Source organism: Nestor notabilis, unplaced genomic scaffold (assembly GCF_000696875.1).
Source record: "Nestor notabilis isolate BGI_N333 unplaced genomic scaffold, ASM69687v1 scaffold4795, whole genome shotgun sequence".
Classification (NCBI taxonomy): Eukaryota; Metazoa; Chordata; class Aves; order Psittaciformes; family Psittacidae; genus Nestor; species Nestor notabilis.
This window is the reverse complement of record NW_009928675.1, coordinates 27,992-45,960: the sequence shown is the minus strand read 5'-3', so window position 1 is coordinate 45,960 and position 17,969 is coordinate 27,992. Positions and strand designations below refer to the sequence as shown.

The following is a 17,969-nucleotide window of genomic DNA, read 5'->3' as shown; positions in this document are numbered from 1 at the left end:
ATGCCTGCAGGGTGGGCTTTCACAACCTTAGTAATCAGGGAAAATACATAGAATGCAGGAAATATCCCACAGTCTTTGTAATTTTTACCCCACGAAAATGCATGGTTTTACATACTGTGGGGCAGCAGTGTTTTAAGAAGGTATTTCATGAGAAGACAGAAAGGTGTCATTGTGGATGTTGGTAACTTATACTATGGGAAGGCTGACTGTTGGGAGGGCTAGCAAGTGCATTCATCGGAGCTTAACGATTTGACTGAAGAGGCTGGCATTTCAAATATGTTTCTTGTTGATTTTAGGATCTTCAGCACCCAAATGAATTTATCCGAGGCTCTACTCTCCGTTTCCTTTGTAAGCTGAAAGAAGCAGAACTGTTGGAGCCTTTGATGCCCGCCATTCGTGCGTGTCTAGAACACCGCCACAGCTACGTGCGCAGGAACGCAGTTCTTGCTATTTACACGATCTATAGGTAAATGCCAGAAACTTTGTGAAGTCATGGATGCAGAAGACCAAGTCTAGTTTTAGTGACCTGGATAGTTTTTGAGATCTCATAAACATTTATCAGTCACTGGTGTGGTGGTTGGTGTTTTGGTGGGTCTTTGTTTGTTTGTTTGTTTGCTTTTTCTTCTCTATCCAGTGGACTTATTTGGAAAAGCAAAGTTGCTTTCTCAAGTATGACCAAGGTCCTTATATTGCAGGTTAATTTGTATGGGGAAAATGCCTTTCTTAATGATCTAAACATTATTAATAGGATCCATTGTCCACAACCATTAATATAGAAGAATCCTTGCAGGAGTTATGCATATATAAATTTACTTGAAGTGAGACATTCTTCATGTGCTGCAGTTACATAGTAAACATTATTGCAGTTGTTACCTGAACAGCGTGACTGAGTATTACTATTAAATGGAAATCATTGATGGGGTGATGTCTTAGCTGTCACGATAACAAACAATGTTTATAAAGCTCCGTGAGTCTATTCACAGTTTCACATAGCTACACAAAAGCTATATATCACTGCTTCACACTTCTTGAATTTTTGTAAATGCTTGTCTTTAGGATATGCTCTTAAGCCATGGCTTCTACTCCCTGCCAGTAATCCTTTTAATTTTGATTTTTTTTTTTCTTTAAGAAATTTTGAACATCTTATACCAGATGCTCCTGAATTGATTCATGATTTCTTGGTGAATGAGAAAGATGCAAGCTGCAAAAGAAATGCATTTATGATGCTAATTCATGCAGATCAGGTAGGAATACTCGTCCTCAAACTCATTTTGTTTAAATGCTTCAAAATGTGCTAGGTAACCAGCCTGTAGTTTGTTGGTAGTATAAACTATATTCATTAAAAACCCACTATGGTACTGTTAAGGTATTTCTGGAATATTTGGTAACTGAAAAAGTTAAAGTAGGTCTCTGTGCTGCCTTAATTTTAAAGGAGGATTACTGTATTGGGCGAAGGCATATGTTGGTGCTGACAACTGCAATTAGTTTTGCCAAGTGAGCTGAACCAGACTGAGAAGTGCTTCATTACCTACTGTTTTATGGCTGTTGTAGTCACATGAGAAACGGTAATTCCTGTTTAGTGTTCTGGGTTATTTGCTCTACAAGCAATTGCCTTGTGTGACCAATTACTGTTAGTTTTGTCTCTCTTTTTGCCACCTATAGACAGAATGAATTCATTTGCTCTTCAGGCTTACAATGTTTTTGTAAATTGCTTTAAATTTCAAGTTGAAGGGGTGAATATGCATTGGTTTGTATTTTGATTTTGAAAGTATGTGTTGATTAAAAATACAGCTCTATGAGCAAACTCAGAATAGTTTAGAATAATTTGTCTTTTATTTGTATAGGATCGAGCCTTGGATTATTTGAGTACCTGTATTGACCAAGTCCAGACATTTGGTGACATACTGCAGTTGGTTATTGTTGAACTAATTTATAAGGTAAAAGGGAAATGTTGTCACATGTTTAAAATAAATGTACCAGTTAGATTGTTAGACTGCTTTTTAAAAAGGGATAGAACATTGCTGGAAAAGACATTAAGGCTAGATTTAGTCCATGTCAGGAATATGTCATTGTTTAGTAGAACTAAATAAGTTTAGTCTTAGAAAACAATAAACTGCTCAAGTGTGCACAGTATAGAGCAGTATGTCTCGCCTGATTTGCTCTCATGTTGGCTGTATATTATCAGACTGTTCTTCATGCTCATGGGCAGGGCATCTATTATGGAAACTACTGGAGGCTATGCCTTTCCTTTTGGTCTGAGATTTTAAGACCTTGTAGCATTGCATAGAATTGTCAATAATAGCTTTTTAATAGCTTTTGTAATTATATTTTTACAACTTCCTATCCCCAGAAAAGGTTGTCACCTTTTGCTTAATTTTCTCCTTGTTGCAAGATAATGGAGCAGTTAAGAAGTAAAGTCGCTGTTTTCTTTTTTCTTTACGTGCCAACTGTGTACTGTCGTTCTCATCTAGGTCTGTCATGCGAATCCATCAGAGAGAGCTCGATTTATTCGCTGCATCTACAACTTGCTGCAATCATCAAGTCCTGCAGTGAAGTATGAAGCTGCAGGAACTCTTGTTACACTCTCCAGTGCACCAACAGCAATCAAGGTATGAAAGTGATGTTTTCAGATCTTTCAGTAGCTTTTAGTGCACTGGAATGCTTTGAAAGAGTGAATCCTTCAGTAATATGGGTCTTGAACACTTCACGTGTGAAACACTATGTTAAGATATCTCTTTAAAATTGGTCACAAAAGAAGACTGAGACTGTATTTTGCAGAGCTGCAGCTAGTGTCACTTTGGTAAGGGACAAGTCTGAATACTGTGCATTCAAGCTTGAGCAGTGTACAATAGGTGGTACCAACCTGCAGTCTTCTTGGCATACTTAACAAGGCAGACAGAAGCTGAAGATTTGCTGAGATTGAATGGCTTTCTTTACTCACAAACATTACTTTTTCCAGAGCAGGGTGGAAGCACAAAGCAATAAAGGTTTGTATTGGTTAGTGATTGACCTTGCATTCCTAGTTCTATGTTGGTACAGCTGATTATTTAAGATCACGCAGAAATTTTGAACTCGTATGAAAATTTCAAAAATAAAACATGGAAGTCTAAAAATTAGACTGTTTTTTTTTTCTCCTTTTAGACTAAAAGTATTGTAAATAGTAGTTTCAAAAAACCAGGAGGATTATTAATTCCAACATTCTCACTTTAGTCATTTTTATTGAGCAGGAATATTGTATAGAAGCTGTCATTAAACCGATGTTGAGATAGACTAAAACTGGAACCTGTTTTATATTAGTTTTCGTGCCCTACTGTGTACTTAAGACATGACCCAAAGCATGCCAGGAAATTTCTCTCTTTGTTACTTTCTTTGAATTTGAAACCAAGTCTGTGTATTGTAAGCTGATGTCATTGTGAGCCTTCCTGTGTAATTTTTGTAACGCGGTGGTGGAATCGATATTTGCAGTGGACCAGAAAGTTTTGAAGTCTGTTCGAAAGTTCATTTCTGTGCCAGCTCTTCAAGTATTTGCTTTAATAGCAGTGTAGAAGAAGATATCTTTTGCCTGAATTTCTCTCCGAAATTTGCTAGTTTCTCCTCTTGATAACTTAAGAAATGTTTTGATCCATTTCATTTTAGGCAGCTGCCCAATGCTACATAGATTTGATTATTAAAGAAAGTGATAATAATGTGAAACTAATTGTTTTGGATCGGTTGATTGAATTAAAGGAGCATCCCTCACATGAACGAGTGCTACAGGTATGTAAGCTGTCTCTTTTCCTCTAAGCTTATTGAATGCTTTTCTTTCCTAAGTGAAAACTTCTGGGTGTTATGATGTATGGAAAAATGTATTTCTGAAGTTCAAATCTTCTGTTGATATGTTTTTGGTGAAAACATACTGGATGGAATTTTATGTTGACGACTTGATGCTTTTTTTGTCTCTGCCTGTAACAATTAACAATGGCAAATGCTGTCTTGATTATGAGCCTTAATGATGTAGCTTGCATGGTAAGACTTGTATGTAACTGTAAAATGTGTTAAATAAATGCTGTGAAGATCCTAATGCCGAGGATACCTTGCTTGTTTGTCAGCAGGTAATACATTATGTATTCAGAAAGGCTTTGAAAATCATTGAGGACTGAAAATTAGAATTGTATAAAGGAAGTAATTAAAAGTAACAGAGTAGTTACAATTTTGTTACTGTTTCAGGATCTAGTTATGGACATCCTCAGGGTGTTGAGTACCCCAGACCTAGAGGTGCGCAAAAAAACCCTTCAACTGGCTCTGGACCTTGTCTCTTCAAGAAATGTGGAGGAGGTAAAATATGCGTTACTTCTGTTTCATTGTACTGGGGCTTTAGTCTTTGGAAAAATATGGGACTGTCTTTAATTTTATTTGATCTTTTCTGCAGCTTGTGATTGTTCTGAAGAAGGAAGTGATTAAAACTAACAATGTGACAGAGCATGAAGATACAGACAAGTATAGGCAGCTGCTCGTTCGTACACTGCATTCCTGTAGCGTTCGGTTTCCAGATATGGCTGCAAATGTTATTCCAGTGGTATGCAAATGTGTAATTATGTTGTCATTAAATTGATCTAGCTATACCCAAAACTTGGGGAATAATTGAAGCTGAGGTGTTTTTAATAGTGGCCTCACACAAAGCAATGCTATTTTTAATCCATGAAGAAATACAGGACTTTTAATGCTGTAGTTTTGTCTTCTGAGACTTTGTTTTGAAATACTTTTGAAGAACGCGAGCTGAAGAGTACCTTTATTTAAAAGTGCAGTAATTCATATAATTAGAAAAACAATTTGGGGATTATGATAATTGGAAGTTGTTTGGAATGTATTTAAGGATGTTTGACTTCAGCTTTGTTTAATGGGAGATACACAGTTTTAATTTTCTGAATCTAGAAGGAAAATACTATTGTATAAGCTTATCTGTGCTGTTATTTGTGCTCATGTTCACTCTTTTTGTGCTAGCTGATGGAGTTCCTTAGTGATAACAATGAAGCAGCAGCTGCTGATGTCTTGGAGTTTGTGCGGGAAGCGATCCAGCGATTTGATAACCTCAGACCTCTTATTGTTGAGAAGATGCTTGAAGTCTTTCATGCTATTAAATCTGTCAAGTGAGTCCAAAATATGTATCAAACAGACATCAGAGCACACTGTAGCTCACTTACATTGAATGTATGTAGTCATTAAATATGTACCAAAATCCTTGCAACCCACACACAAAGAAGAATAGCTGAAGCTGAGATATTTTGGGGGTAGATGATTTCTAGGTACAGCTTCCTTCTTGCCTATTTGTACAAAAGATATATTGGATGTTTATTGCATTGAATGCAAAAAGTAAATTCAAATTTTTTATTTTTTTTTTATTTTATGATGCAATTGACAATTGTATTTCCACTTGCTAAAGATAGTAGTGTTGATGAAGGCCTACTTTCAAGTGATGCATTTGTTAAAACAGAGTTACTAAGGGATTAGTGCAGCAGGAAATTGCACTTGTAGACAATTGGAAATAACCTCCTGTACATCTGTTAGAAAATCTAATTTGATGTAGACTGGGCTTTGCAATCTGCAGAACAACTTTGGTACCTTTCAGGACTCTAAAAACTTGATTTTCTGATGGATCTGTGAAGGTTAAGTCATATGAGAACTTCTCTGTATCAAGACACCACTCTGCCATTCTTCCAATACATAGGAAATTCTGAATCCTGTCTCCATTGTCATCTCATTAAGTGGGGGGAAAAATGTGAAGCTTTGCTTCATTTTCCCTTGATCTTGATTCATGTTCTTGGTTTTCATTTTCTCCTCTATGAAGGGAAAAATAGTTTGTCTCAGTTAACTGGAGAACTTAGATCTGACTTGATTCACATGCAGTGATTCTGTGTTCAGGAGTTATTAACACAGATGGGAATAAATTTGTAGCAGAGAATTTATGTCACTTGATACACTTGTTCATTACTACTCAGTTTACTAAGGCTGAAAGTATGATTGCTTTTGATCAACCTTGCTTTCTGTCAGTCATGTCCTTTTGAATTTGTCAGGTCTGGCCTTTACCACCTGACCAGGAACCGCTTCCCTTGATGGTAGTTTGAGTATATCATGAAAGCATGACTTAGGTTACTGTTCTTGTCTTAGGATTTATCGGGGAGCTCTGTGGATCCTTGGAGAATATTGCAGCACAAAGGAAGATATACAAAGTGTAATGACAGAAGTCCGCAGATCACTTGGAGAGGTGTGTTTCCTTTGTTAGGCAAACTTAGTGGTTTTTCTTCAGATTACGCAGTGTGTTTTCTAAGAAAAATATATTCTTAAAAACTCAAGTAAGATGCAACCGGGTTTTGAGCACTTGTGATACGTAATGGCGTGTGCACAAGAAATCTAACATAAAAACTAATTAAGGTTTTTCATTCATTATTAATTTTTTTTAGTAGCATAGCTGTAGCTAGCATATACTGAGAGATGAGAAACTCCTTGTTACAGAGAATTCGGGCAGCTTTAAGATACGACTCAGTTGTATGCACTGACAAAGGAAGAGTGCTTTAAGTCTGAGTGGTTCCGAGATCCAAAATGGGAGCTTTATTGCATGGGTAGGAGCCTTCTGTTTATATTTCAATATCTGCCTTTCTCCTCTAATTCTCTCAAGACTATTGAACTGTAACTGACCTTTTATCTATAAAAACCTTAACAATGCAGATAATTTTTATTAAAACCTTCCTTAGAACAAAACTATTTTTATATTAATTGTAACAATTGTTTCTTTTTCATTTCTAGATCCCAATTGTAGAATCTGAAATCAAGAAAGAAACTGGTGAGCTAAAACCCGAAGAAGAGGTGTCTGTGGGTCCGGCCCAAAAACTGGTGACGGAGATGGGCACTTATGCAACACAGAGTGCTCTCAGTAGTTCCCGACCTGCCAAAAAGGAGGAAGACAGGTATTGTGTTTAAGATTTCGTAGTTGATTGTTTATGTATAAAGCCCATCAGAATTTTAATTGAACACAAAGATGTTGCCTTTAGATTAGAACTTTTTTTTTCCCCCTTAAAATCACCTTACACTATAAAATACTTGATATAGTTTATTTTATTCGTAGCTAGAACAATTGCTCTGTTTCCTTAATTACTGCAAATGGGTTACTTCATCTTGACTAGTCATTATGATCTCGGAGCTACGATGAAATTGTTATACATTACACTTTTCACTTCACCCCTATTCTGTGTGGAAACGGCTGTGTGACTTGTGAATATCTCTGTATCTGGAAAATTCCATCTAGAGGGGGGTAAAAAAATGTTTTGAGACTTTTCAAACTTGTTTTGTTTATACAGTATGGATGTTAAGGTAGGAAAATAAGTAGGCTAAAGAGTGTCATCCAGAACTAGTTTTACGGTTATCATTTGTCTTTGCAGACCTCCCTTACGAGGATTCCTGCTCGATGGTGATTTCTTTGTTGCAGCTTCCCTTGCTACAACTTTAACTAAAATTGCTTTACGATATGTATCACTAGTTCAGGAAAAGAAGAAACAAAATGTAAGTCATGGCTTTAGTTGCGAATGATCGGGTTGTTGCCTCTTTTAAACAGATGCAAAATGGGTGAAGTCCAAAGTGAAGTCCCAATTATGTGATTGGAAAATGATGAAAATTTGGGTCACAAACAGGACCTACTTTCCAGCCACTCTATTTAGACAGTTTACAAATCATGCTTGGTTTCTACATAGCAAGTAGTAAAAAAAAAAAAAAAAGTAATCTGTTAATATATTTAATGATTTGATTAATGTGCACCTTTCAGTAAGTCAGTCAGAAATAAACATTTGTGTAAAGCTATATAAAATGCAATAACTTCCTTCCATTCTCGTCCCTTTGTCCTTCTTCTCAGTCCTTTATTGCTGAAGCTATGCTGCTGATGGCCACTATTCTCCATTTGGGAAAGTCTTCTCTTCCCAAGAAGCCAATTACAGATGATGATGTGGATCGTATTTCCCTGTGTCTGAAAGTTTTGTCAGAATGTTCTCCTCTCATGAATGATATTTTCAACAAAGAATGCAGGCAGTCCCTCTCTCATATGCTGTCAGCCAAGCTAGAAGAGGAGAAACTTTCTCAGAAGGTGAGCTACTATACCTGTGTAACCAGAAACACTTTTTAGGCTTTTTATATGGGTGTTAACATTCAAGCTGGTCCCAGAAATGTCACCATTTGACATTATTTGACTCTCTTTCTTTGCTAAGGAATCAAATTCATAGTGAACTCTTGAATATCTCTCTTCCTGCAGAAAGAATCTGAGAAGAGGAATGTGACAGTTCAGCCAGATGATCCCATTTCCTTCATGCAGCTTACTGCTAAAAATGAAATGAGCTCAAAGGAAGACCAGTTTCAGCTTAGCCTTCTTGCAGCAATGGGAAACACACAGAGGAAAGAGGCCGCTGATCCTCTTGCATCCAAACTTAATAAGGTGATGTGGAAGTCAGTGTTTTAATTATATACACTTGTGCTGCTTGTGCACAGAATCAGCTTTGAGAATCACAGGCTGGAACTAATGAACCAGGCTATGCTGGTTGATTAGAAAGGTGTTTCCTGGCTAGGATGGGGAAAAAGAGAAAAGCCCTTCAGCTTAAAGTTATTACCTTTGTCCCATGGGAGAGGAAGAATAAAGAGGAGACTTAGAGAGTGCTGAGCTTGTGGGATGTGGAGAAGAAATGAAGATTATTTGCTGAAGTGTCCAGTAAAGTTCACAAGGAAGAGAGCAGGGATGTCACAAGTGATAAACGCCTGCCTTTCTTTGACTGCCATATCCTACTATCCTGTTGCCAAGTGTAGTGCATCCTTATCTCAGTCTTTATATGTTTGGGGTTTTTTTGCTGCTGGTTACCAGGACTTGCAGAGAAGGTCCAAAGAAGAGAAGTTTTTTGATTCATTCACTGGAAGTTAACTCAAAAGAGTTAAACCCCCAGACTTTTATTCTTTTAAAGTCTGGATTAATTCTTTTTGCTGTTTAAAGTTACCTGTTTATTTTAAGTCATCGTTTCTTTATCCTGCTGATCTTTCTAAGAATAAATGGTATTATAGTCTATATTTTAGGAACTTGCATATATTCGTTTCAGAATACAGGTCATCTGGAAAGACTTTGTAGTGTGTATGCAAAAGGATATGTGAAGGAAGTAAGCAGTTAAAATTTATTTGTATGAATAATATGAACAGTGACTGTGTGTTTACCTATAAACTGGTGTAATATGTTTATTTTGGAAGGGTTATGCATGAATTTTAGATTTCCTAAATATCACAACTTCTTTAAATACTATTTTCTAGACAATACTTGTGGTGGTTGTTTTCAGTGTTTTTTCCAATTTTCTTTCTCTTTTCCTTTTTTCTTACTAATAAGTTGGTTCTGTGAAATAAAAAGCTCTGTGCACAACTGCTTGATTTGGAGGCTTACATTAAAAAGTAATGGATTTCATTGCAGTTTATTTTTTTGTCATTGTTTAAAATGATTCCATGTTTTGAACTGGATTAAAAGAAGTACCGTAAACTTTTTCTCTCACAGGTTACTCAACTGACAGGTTTCTCAGATCCTGTCTATGCAGAGGCATATGTCCACGTCAATCAGTATGACATTGTGCTGGATGTGCTTGTGGTGAACCAGACCAGTGACACTCTGCAGAACTGCACACTAGAACTAGCCACGTTAGGTAAGGGGTGCTGGTGGAAACAAAGCAGCTGTTGAGCAGCGGTGAGCTGCTGGGCATTGGCACCCACTTGTAAGGAGTGTCTAAAAGAATTACAAGTTTATGCCAGTTAGTGGCCGTTTTGAAAGGATGTTTCTGAATGCCTCTAATAAATTTTTCTTCCAGGAAGACTTGTTTTCCACTGGCACTGACAATACTGTCTGATGTCAGATTTTGTGGGGTTTTTCTGTTCCACGATCCTCCCCCCACCCCATGCACCCAGAGAAAAATAGCATTCCACTTCTCCTTTTCCATTTTTCCTGAAATATGGGCAGGGTTTTTTTTAATATACTGATTTGCTATTGTGTTTTTAGCATTGAGCAAGAGGGCAAAATCCAAACTGGTATGGAGCAAATGTCAGGCAACAGAAAGCCATATGCCCTAAGGTGGTTCTTGCACTCAGCCTTAAGTACTTAAATACTGCATTTACACAGGTGAAACTGTTCCATGTACCAACAGCCACAGCAGAGGCTTGTTTGAACAATATTGAGGCTTCACTGACTTCTTTTAGGGAAGGGACTGGAGCAGATAATTCCAGAACAGTAATGGGTTTATGTATTAGTTGGCCTCTGTCTTGGCAGTTGAGTTGAAATACGCTTGCAACATGCTATGAGAACACGTTAAATGCTTTTAGTTGATGTAAGTATGACTGGAGTAGCTTAACCTTCCTCCTGATCTTCTGTAAATCATTTGATCAGACTAGTAATGGAGACAAATAAAAACTAATATATTACTTAAGAAATTGAATTTTTCTATTTATCAGCTCAGTAAAGTGGAATTCTGTATTTCCCAGTTGGTGTCTTCAGAGATACTGCAAAAACTGACTGGATGCATCACTCCTGTGCGTAGAGCTGATGCTTTTCATGCTGTGTTCTCAAATTGCACAGCTTGATAGAACTAAGGAGTCTTTTACGATTGATTGCTAAAGGATTAGGGAAAATAAATCTCTTGCTGTTTCCTAAGAGCAATTATATTCCAAATTAAGGTGATATTTGATCCATTTATAAATAGCTTAGTGCAACTGGACGTTGAACTTTGGTTTTGAGACACTTGACTACAGGACTAGTAACTATGATGATGTCAGTGATTAAAACCATTTCCTGATTGTGAAAAATCTAATGCTAGCCTCAGTCCGAAGCCGATTTAAGTCAGTATTTGCATTTGTTTTCAGTGGGGGTTGGGTGAATGCACTTGTAATTTAACTGAAATTTGTAATGTAAATGATTTCTGCCTAGCAGGTAGCATACTGTAACAACCAACCAGCCAAAAAAAAAAAAAATCCAAATCAACTAATACCTTTATGGTGGTGTTTAGTGCAACTCTGTAGACATTAGAACTTAATGGCAAGAAAATAAAAAAATGTTGTTCCAAAAGCTGAACTCATTGTGAACTGTTAATTCTGTTAACTGTTAATGTCCCCTGATCCCCATCTCCCAATTTCTTTTCTTTTCACAGGTGACTTGAAACTTGTGGAAAAACCATCTCCTCTGACACTTGCTCCACATGATTTTGCAAACATTAAAGCTAATGTCAAAGTAGCTTCAACAGAAAATGGAATAATTTTTGGTAATGTTGGTAAGTAAACAATTCATTTTGCGAAATTAACATTAACACGTAGCATTTTGTAACTGAACCAAACAATAATTAACACTCTTCATGCTGGGAGAAGAAATTAAATGGTCTACAATGAATGAATCTTTTGTGCGTTTTATTTTTATTTATTTCTTTTTTAAATTATATTGATTCTACTTAAAAACGTAGTAGAACATGCTGCCTTTAGAAGATTGTCAGTATGATACTTGAACCCAAGTCTCCAAATTGGAAATATGCTAGGCAGCCTTGCCTGAAAGGCCAGTACACTTAATTCAAAGTTCTGTAGCGAATGGGTGAAGCACTTGTAGATGACATAGGTCAGCAATGAGACTGAGCAAGTGTTGACTGTACTTAACTGGCAGGTGGTAGGCAAGCACTCTTATTAAGTGCAAATTCACTTTTTTAAGCATTAAGGTGGTTTGTGTTCTATATTGCAGTGTATGATGTGTCTGGAGCAGCCAGCGACAGAAACTGTGTGGTTCTCAGTGATATTCACATTGACATCATGGATTACATCCAGCCTGCTTCTTGTACGGATGCGGAGTTCAGACAGATGTGGGCTGAATTTGAGTGGGAAAACAAAGTTAGTTTTATGTTTTGTATGTTGTTTGGGTTTATTGTTGATGAGGTATAATTCTGTTTCTTGTTCTACGTCAGCTCATCATATCAACATTATCTCTGCGAATACAAACCTCTTTCAACATCTGCCTTAGTTGCTAGCCTCAAGTAACTTACTCTTTTATTGCTATCTTATCTGTTTCACAAGCTTAATGATGCAATAACTAGTTTTTTGGGTTTCTTTTACAAAAGAGGTATATTCATTGAGCCTTACCTCTTTTATGGAAAGTGTCCAAATTGCCTGGTGATTACTGTGTATTTTGGCTCAAAGGTGAGATAGCAGTATGTATAAGTTTGTGCTGAGACTGCAGAATTACTCATACTGCTGAGCTTCTCCAGTTCTGAATTGCATTGTGGTTTTTGTTTCATTACTTTGCAAGATAGCTGTAGCACACAGTTATCGATACTAAGTAAGATCAACAAAGTAGTGGGTACACTTAATGTTAGGGGGCAGTCAAATTGTTAATTACAGACCTGTTAAAAAAGGGCTTAAGGGAGATAACCTCATACAACAGAGCAACGTTAATTTATGACTAGAGTAGAAACATTAAAACAATATGGGAAATATATTACACAAACTGTAGCCTTACTTGCTACAAGTATTTAAGTGCATTCTCTTGAGATTAGATGTAAATGTCTCAGACTTGTGAACGATGAATTTTAATACATGGTATGTAAAGCCTTAGCAATTTGTAAACTAATACTAAAAGATGTCTTAAAAAGCAATTAAAACAAGACCACAAAACTGAATATGAGGAAGCTATGGCAGACCAGAGAGCTTTGTTGCTAGAAGAGGAAGATGAGAGTGATTTCTATCATTGGTTAAAAGCAAGCTTTTGGACTAGATAACAGCTTTTTCTTGTTCTGGCAATGTGTAAACTGTACTTGGATAAGTCCAATATTTGCTGTAGGGAGACTACATGTTCATCAGAATATCGTATTCACCCAAGTACATCTTAGAAATATGAAATTCTTACTCTTTAACATGTGGATGGCAGGGTGTGAAGACTTCGTATGATGCCATCACATAAAGGGAAGTGCAGCTAGCTTACTGATTGTGGTGTTCCTCAAGGAGAAATGTAGCGGTAGTCTCCTTTATAGAGCCCTGAAGAAGAGATGATTTCAGAAATGCCTGAATAATTGCTGTTTTTTCTCTTCTTGAAGGTTACAGTGAATACAAATATCATTGATCTAAATGAATACTTACAGCACATACTGAAATCAACCAATATGAAATGCCTGACTCCAGAGAAGGTGAGCTATTTCCTTGTAGACTTTTTAAACACCCTTTTCAGTTTGTGTGCTTTATTGTTTAATTTGCTCAGCATTTGTTAGGAATATTATTAGAGATGCTTTCTTACAATGTGAAATAATACATATACTTCAGATCTTTTAAATGAGTGGTCTGGAATGAGTAAAAGCAAATTAATGTCATCTGAAGTCCGTGTCGCTTAATCACTAGCTATTTCTTGCCTAGTTAGAAAATGCCTGGTTTAATTCATAGTATCTAAGCTGTAGTATAGATTTAATGGGACCATCTGTTTTTATAAAGGTTTTTTCAGTAGCTCCAAGTTCCTTCATCTGTCAAAATTTACCTTTCTTTTGCCAGGTTAGCCTTTTTGTTGTAAAGCAAAAAATACATACAACAGCTATTTGCTGTTGTATAATATCTATCAGTTAATATATGTAAAGTAGCTAAAGTAAGTGTAGAGCTATTAGTACTATTTAGCTGCTTTACCATTTTGCTCTTAGTTAAATCAGACCATAAAATTCCATCCTACCTTTGCTTGGTGAATACTGTAGATTGTGTATCTTCCCATATTAATTTCATAGAAAGGCCACCACTATTTCCCATTGCATGATTCACAATATGTCACATGTGAAGAAAGAAGTTTAAACATTATATACTGGTACCTCCCTAGCTAACCGAGGATGAATTAAAATGTGTTTAAAGGATTTTGGCCTTTCTGAAGAGTTCTAATGTACTTTCCATAGGCACTTTCTGGTTATTGTGGCTTCATGGCGGCCAACCTTTATGCGCGTTCCATATTTGGAGAAGATGCACTTGCAAATGTCAGCATTGAAAAGCCAATTCATCTTGGACCAGAGGCACCCGTCACTGGTCACATACGAATCCGTGCAAAGAGTCAGGTAATATGTCTCATATTTACAGCACTGTTCTGCATTGTAATTTTTAAGAAATGTACTAAGCACTCTTAAAAACTTGTAAGTTTCTGGATAGAGTCACAGAATGGTTTGTGTTGGAAGGGACCTTAAAGATCTAGTTCCAACCCCCTGCCACGGGCAGGGACACCTTCCACTAGACCAGGTTGCTCCAAGCCCCTGTGTCCAACCTGGCCTTGAACACTGCCAGGGGTGGGGCAGCCACAGATTCTCTGGGCACCCTGTGCCAGCGCCTCAGCACCCTCACAGGGAAGAACTTCTTCCTAATACCTAATCTAAATCTAACCCTTTTTCGTTTAAAGCCATTACCCCTTGTATATCACTGCATGCCCTTGGAAAAAGTCCCTCTCCAGATTTCCTATAGGCCCCCTTTACGTACTGGCAGGATGTATGTTCGTTTCTGGTACTAGGTAAATGGGGAAATTCTTAGGGAAGATGAGTATAGGAACTTTAGCCTTCATTTTGAAACTGACACACATTTTGTGAGGAAAGACTGTCTAATTAGGTGTAATCATACCCTAAACACATGTAATAATTTTTCATCTCCCAGTGCATAATCATAAAATAGGCCTTTGGGCCAAGATTTCCTTCTTTTATCTACAGTGCTGCAAGTGGGATGTTAGATTTTATTTGCTTTTAAATAAAGAGCAAATGCTTCCCAAGTTTCCATGATCCATTTCCTACTAAGTTACCCATTTCCGTTTCACACAAGGAAATGGTATGCATGTAATTACTCTTCAGTGGTTATTTTTAAAACAACAAACCCAAAGTTTGTCAGTAGGATTATTTTCTGTAGATACATCTATGAGTCTGCTTTGGATTTTAGAACTTCTTCCTTCCAACTAAAACAAAAAAAAGTACAAGATTTGTATAATAAAAAACCCCAGTATCGATAAAAGTATTTTAAACAGCATACCTGGGAGTATTTACATTCAAAGAGACCATTTAGTTTATGTGATGTCATTGTAAAGATTTTGGAATTGTTTAAATTAATGTTTCCAATATGTTTACACTGTCATTTTTACATAAGACTGCATTCAATTGCATATGCCAGCTTGGTTTCATCTTTAAATCATTCTGCTTTCGATTACATGGATTTATTCTTCAGTTCCTATGCAATATTAATATAGTTCTGTGATTAAATTATTTTCTATAGCTATAGTGCGTTGAATGCTAGTATCAGCACTGAGGCTTTCAACAGCAGAATTCCAGTAACTGGGCTGACAGTTGTAATTTCTGCAGTGGCAGTATAGTTTCAGTTGGGAGGTGTTCTGTATATAGATCTTGCATTTTAATATAGATAAGATAAAGTTGCTTTGAACTATCTGTGTCATGAATGTCTGTCTTTTTCTTACAGGGAATGGCCCTGAGTCTGGGCGATAAGATCAATCTGTCTCAGAAGAAAACAAGTTTATAAATTTTACCCTATGTCTTTTTGGGTCTTTTACAATTTAACCTTAGGTATGTGGCTTTTGGGATCCAGAACATCTTATATACTTCAGTGTTCTGTAACTGTAGAAGCCAGGCTTTTGAGCTGAAAGCATTCCAGCAGATAATTTATAGTTCTCCATGATTGATACTGAACAAAATTTTAAATCTCAAGGGTTTTTTTCTTTGTCCTGGAAGTCATGTTTTCTTTGTCTCTAATATATACTGATGCTTACAGTACAATAAACAAATTATGCCAGTACTGTTTTGTCTGTAAATTATCTGATATCTGTATTATTTAATCAATATTGAGTATCTGGCCAGGGATATTTTGTTACTTTTAAGAACACGGGAGTGTGTAATAGCTTAAGTGTTTACAATAATGACTAGGCCTGAATTTGTATGAACATGTGATTATGACTCTTAAAATACTCTGGTATACCTAGGAGAATATATATTTGACAACTAAATCAAAGGCTGTATGTTCTAGATGGTTTGTTTAGTAACGTAATCACTTCATTGGACAAGCTTGTAATATCAGAAGAGACTGTCAAAATCCAGCTCTTTCCAGCAAGTAGTAGAACCTTAACCCTTGTTTCTGAAATGCTTTCTTAACAGTATTATTATGAGTAATGTAACGTTGCTGCTGGTATTCTTGTCTTGTAGTTAATACAGAAAAGACAGCCAAGGGCAATATTAAAGCTGTAGCATCGTAAGCAGTATTTTCAGTGAATGCAACCATTAGCCACATGTAAGCTCAGGAAGGAAGGATTCGGACTGGTTGTGGTCTTCCAGTGAATTGAACCAAGTTGAGGAATTCCGGAAAAGGAAGAATTGTGAGTGAAGGTCAGGTCAGGATGCGGGAGTGAGTTAACACCATTTGGTTACTAAATGCTATGCAAATTAGCAGTAGATTAGAACATATAACCATTAGACTGAAAATACTTGTAGCTGAATCTGTTAAGCATTAATTCTAAATTTGTTACATTTTTGCAAGTAATTAATTCTACAGAAGAGTCTCCAGAGCCAATGATACTCTTCCAGTTGGCAGAAAAGTCCTGCTGCTGAAGCTGAAGAGCTGTTCACTGCTCCAGTAGGACAGAACAGAACCAAGTTAGTATCCGAAGTAGCTGATTCCCAAAACCTTTAAGGACTCAGTGATGAAAATACCTATTTTCCACTCTGAATAAGCACAGGAAAGAGAAGATATGTAAATTCTGAGATGAAAGAGTCTAGGCTGCTGTATTTTATCTGCTAAAGGAGAGTTCTAGAAGAACAGTGCAAAAGCTGGGCTAACAAGTGACATTCATATAAATATTTCATTACCTGTTCTTTCCAATACTACTCTTTTGCCAGCTGGATTTCGCCTGTTCTTATAAGCATTAAGTTGACTTATCATTCCAATCCTGTTCTTAAGCTTAGGTGCTAGAAGGCAATAGTTTGTCCACAGTAAAAAAAAAAAAAGGGCCAGATCTGTCAACAGCTAAAACTTTGCACTGATGCAACTGTGTGGTTCTGAATTCTTAGTACATAAAATCGTTAAATGAATAAAAGTCTGCTGGCAGTAGTTATTTTAAGCCATTAGCCAAGCGTGGGAGGAATTTTATTCTCCAACCCCTTTAAGCCATAGCAAGAGAGAAGAAAATCTTAAGATTCCAGTGAATGGTTTCATCTCTTCACAAAGACATTGCTAACAAAGACTGAGTCATACCTGCGTGTACACTGACTGGGTGAATGAGATGGATTTGCTGACTACAGCCAAGGAAAGGATGTTTTTGGTGAAGGGGAATAACTTCCAGTATATGTTATCTAAGCCCTGTTTCAGTCACAATCTGCTATGCTTGTTGAAGAACAGAAAAAACATCTTGGCATGTGCAGATACCCACATTTCATGTGACTCTAGTCAGCTGGGAGGGGTGCATAATTTAACTTCGTTTACGTTGTCTTTTTGGTATCAGAACTTTATGCGAAGGCATGAAAACACCTGTTCACCAGATGCTGCCATGACTTTAGGATTAATTTTCCACCTGTTATGCTTTTCAGTAGCTCTTCTGCATAATTGGACTCGTACAGACATTTTCATTGATGGTGTACGTTTTCCAGTAACAAAAAAGATGCGTGTTTCATGTCCGTACTTCAGAGATAAAATTCTATCCTTTTATACACATCCTATTGTGCTTTGGCTAAACTTTTGCTTAGTAGCTTAGATAATTGAGTGGCTTTGGTTCAGAACACCTCTTTCTAAAATAACTTTGTGCCCTATGGAGAGACTGACAGAGATTTTTCTGCGTCTGCTTATGTGCACAGACAGGACCCTCAAGTTGTGTTGTTGGGGACTGGTGGCTCACTGGTCTTCAGCCACTCCTCTGCAGGCCTGTCACTGCTTTGAAGAAATTTCTGCTTGTGACAGCTACCACAGGCATT

The 17,969-nt window shown here is 36.9% G+C and overlaps 1 protein-coding gene across 1 annotated transcript in view; it reads left to right on the top strand.

Annotated features, from left to right (window-relative positions):
• COPB1 (coatomer protein complex, subunit beta 1) overlaps nt 1–15,805 on the top strand; it is a 17,344-nt gene extending 1,539 nt beyond the window's left edge. Inside the window, exons 3-21 of the mRNA XM_010014617.1 lie at nt 297–466; nt 1,130–1,244; nt 1,845–1,937; nt 2,472–2,609; nt 3,637–3,756; nt 4,207–4,314; nt 4,409–4,555; nt 4,981–5,126; nt 6,145–6,241; nt 6,781–6,941; nt 7,413–7,533; nt 7,880–8,107; nt 8,273–8,452; nt 9,542–9,686; nt 11,178–11,297; nt 11,753–11,898; nt 13,098–13,187; nt 13,929–14,084; nt 15,475–15,805. Of these exons, the coding sequence (XP_010012919.1) occupies nt 297–466; nt 1,130–1,244; nt 1,845–1,937; nt 2,472–2,609; nt 3,637–3,756; nt 4,207–4,314; nt 4,409–4,555; nt 4,981–5,126; nt 6,145–6,241; nt 6,781–6,941; nt 7,413–7,533; nt 7,880–8,107; nt 8,273–8,452; nt 9,542–9,686; nt 11,178–11,297; nt 11,753–11,898; nt 13,098–13,187; nt 13,929–14,084; nt 15,475–15,534 (2,541 nt within the window). The 3' untranslated portion in view covers nt 15,535–15,805. The remainder of the gene's footprint in view (nt 1–296; nt 467–1,129; nt 1,245–1,844; nt 1,938–2,471; nt 2,610–3,636; nt 3,757–4,206; nt 4,315–4,408; nt 4,556–4,980; nt 5,127–6,144; nt 6,242–6,780; nt 6,942–7,412; nt 7,534–7,879; nt 8,108–8,272; nt 8,453–9,541; nt 9,687–11,177; nt 11,298–11,752; nt 11,899–13,097; nt 13,188–13,928; nt 14,085–15,474) is intronic.
• Nucleotides 15,806–17,969: the final 2,164 nt, after the last annotated feature.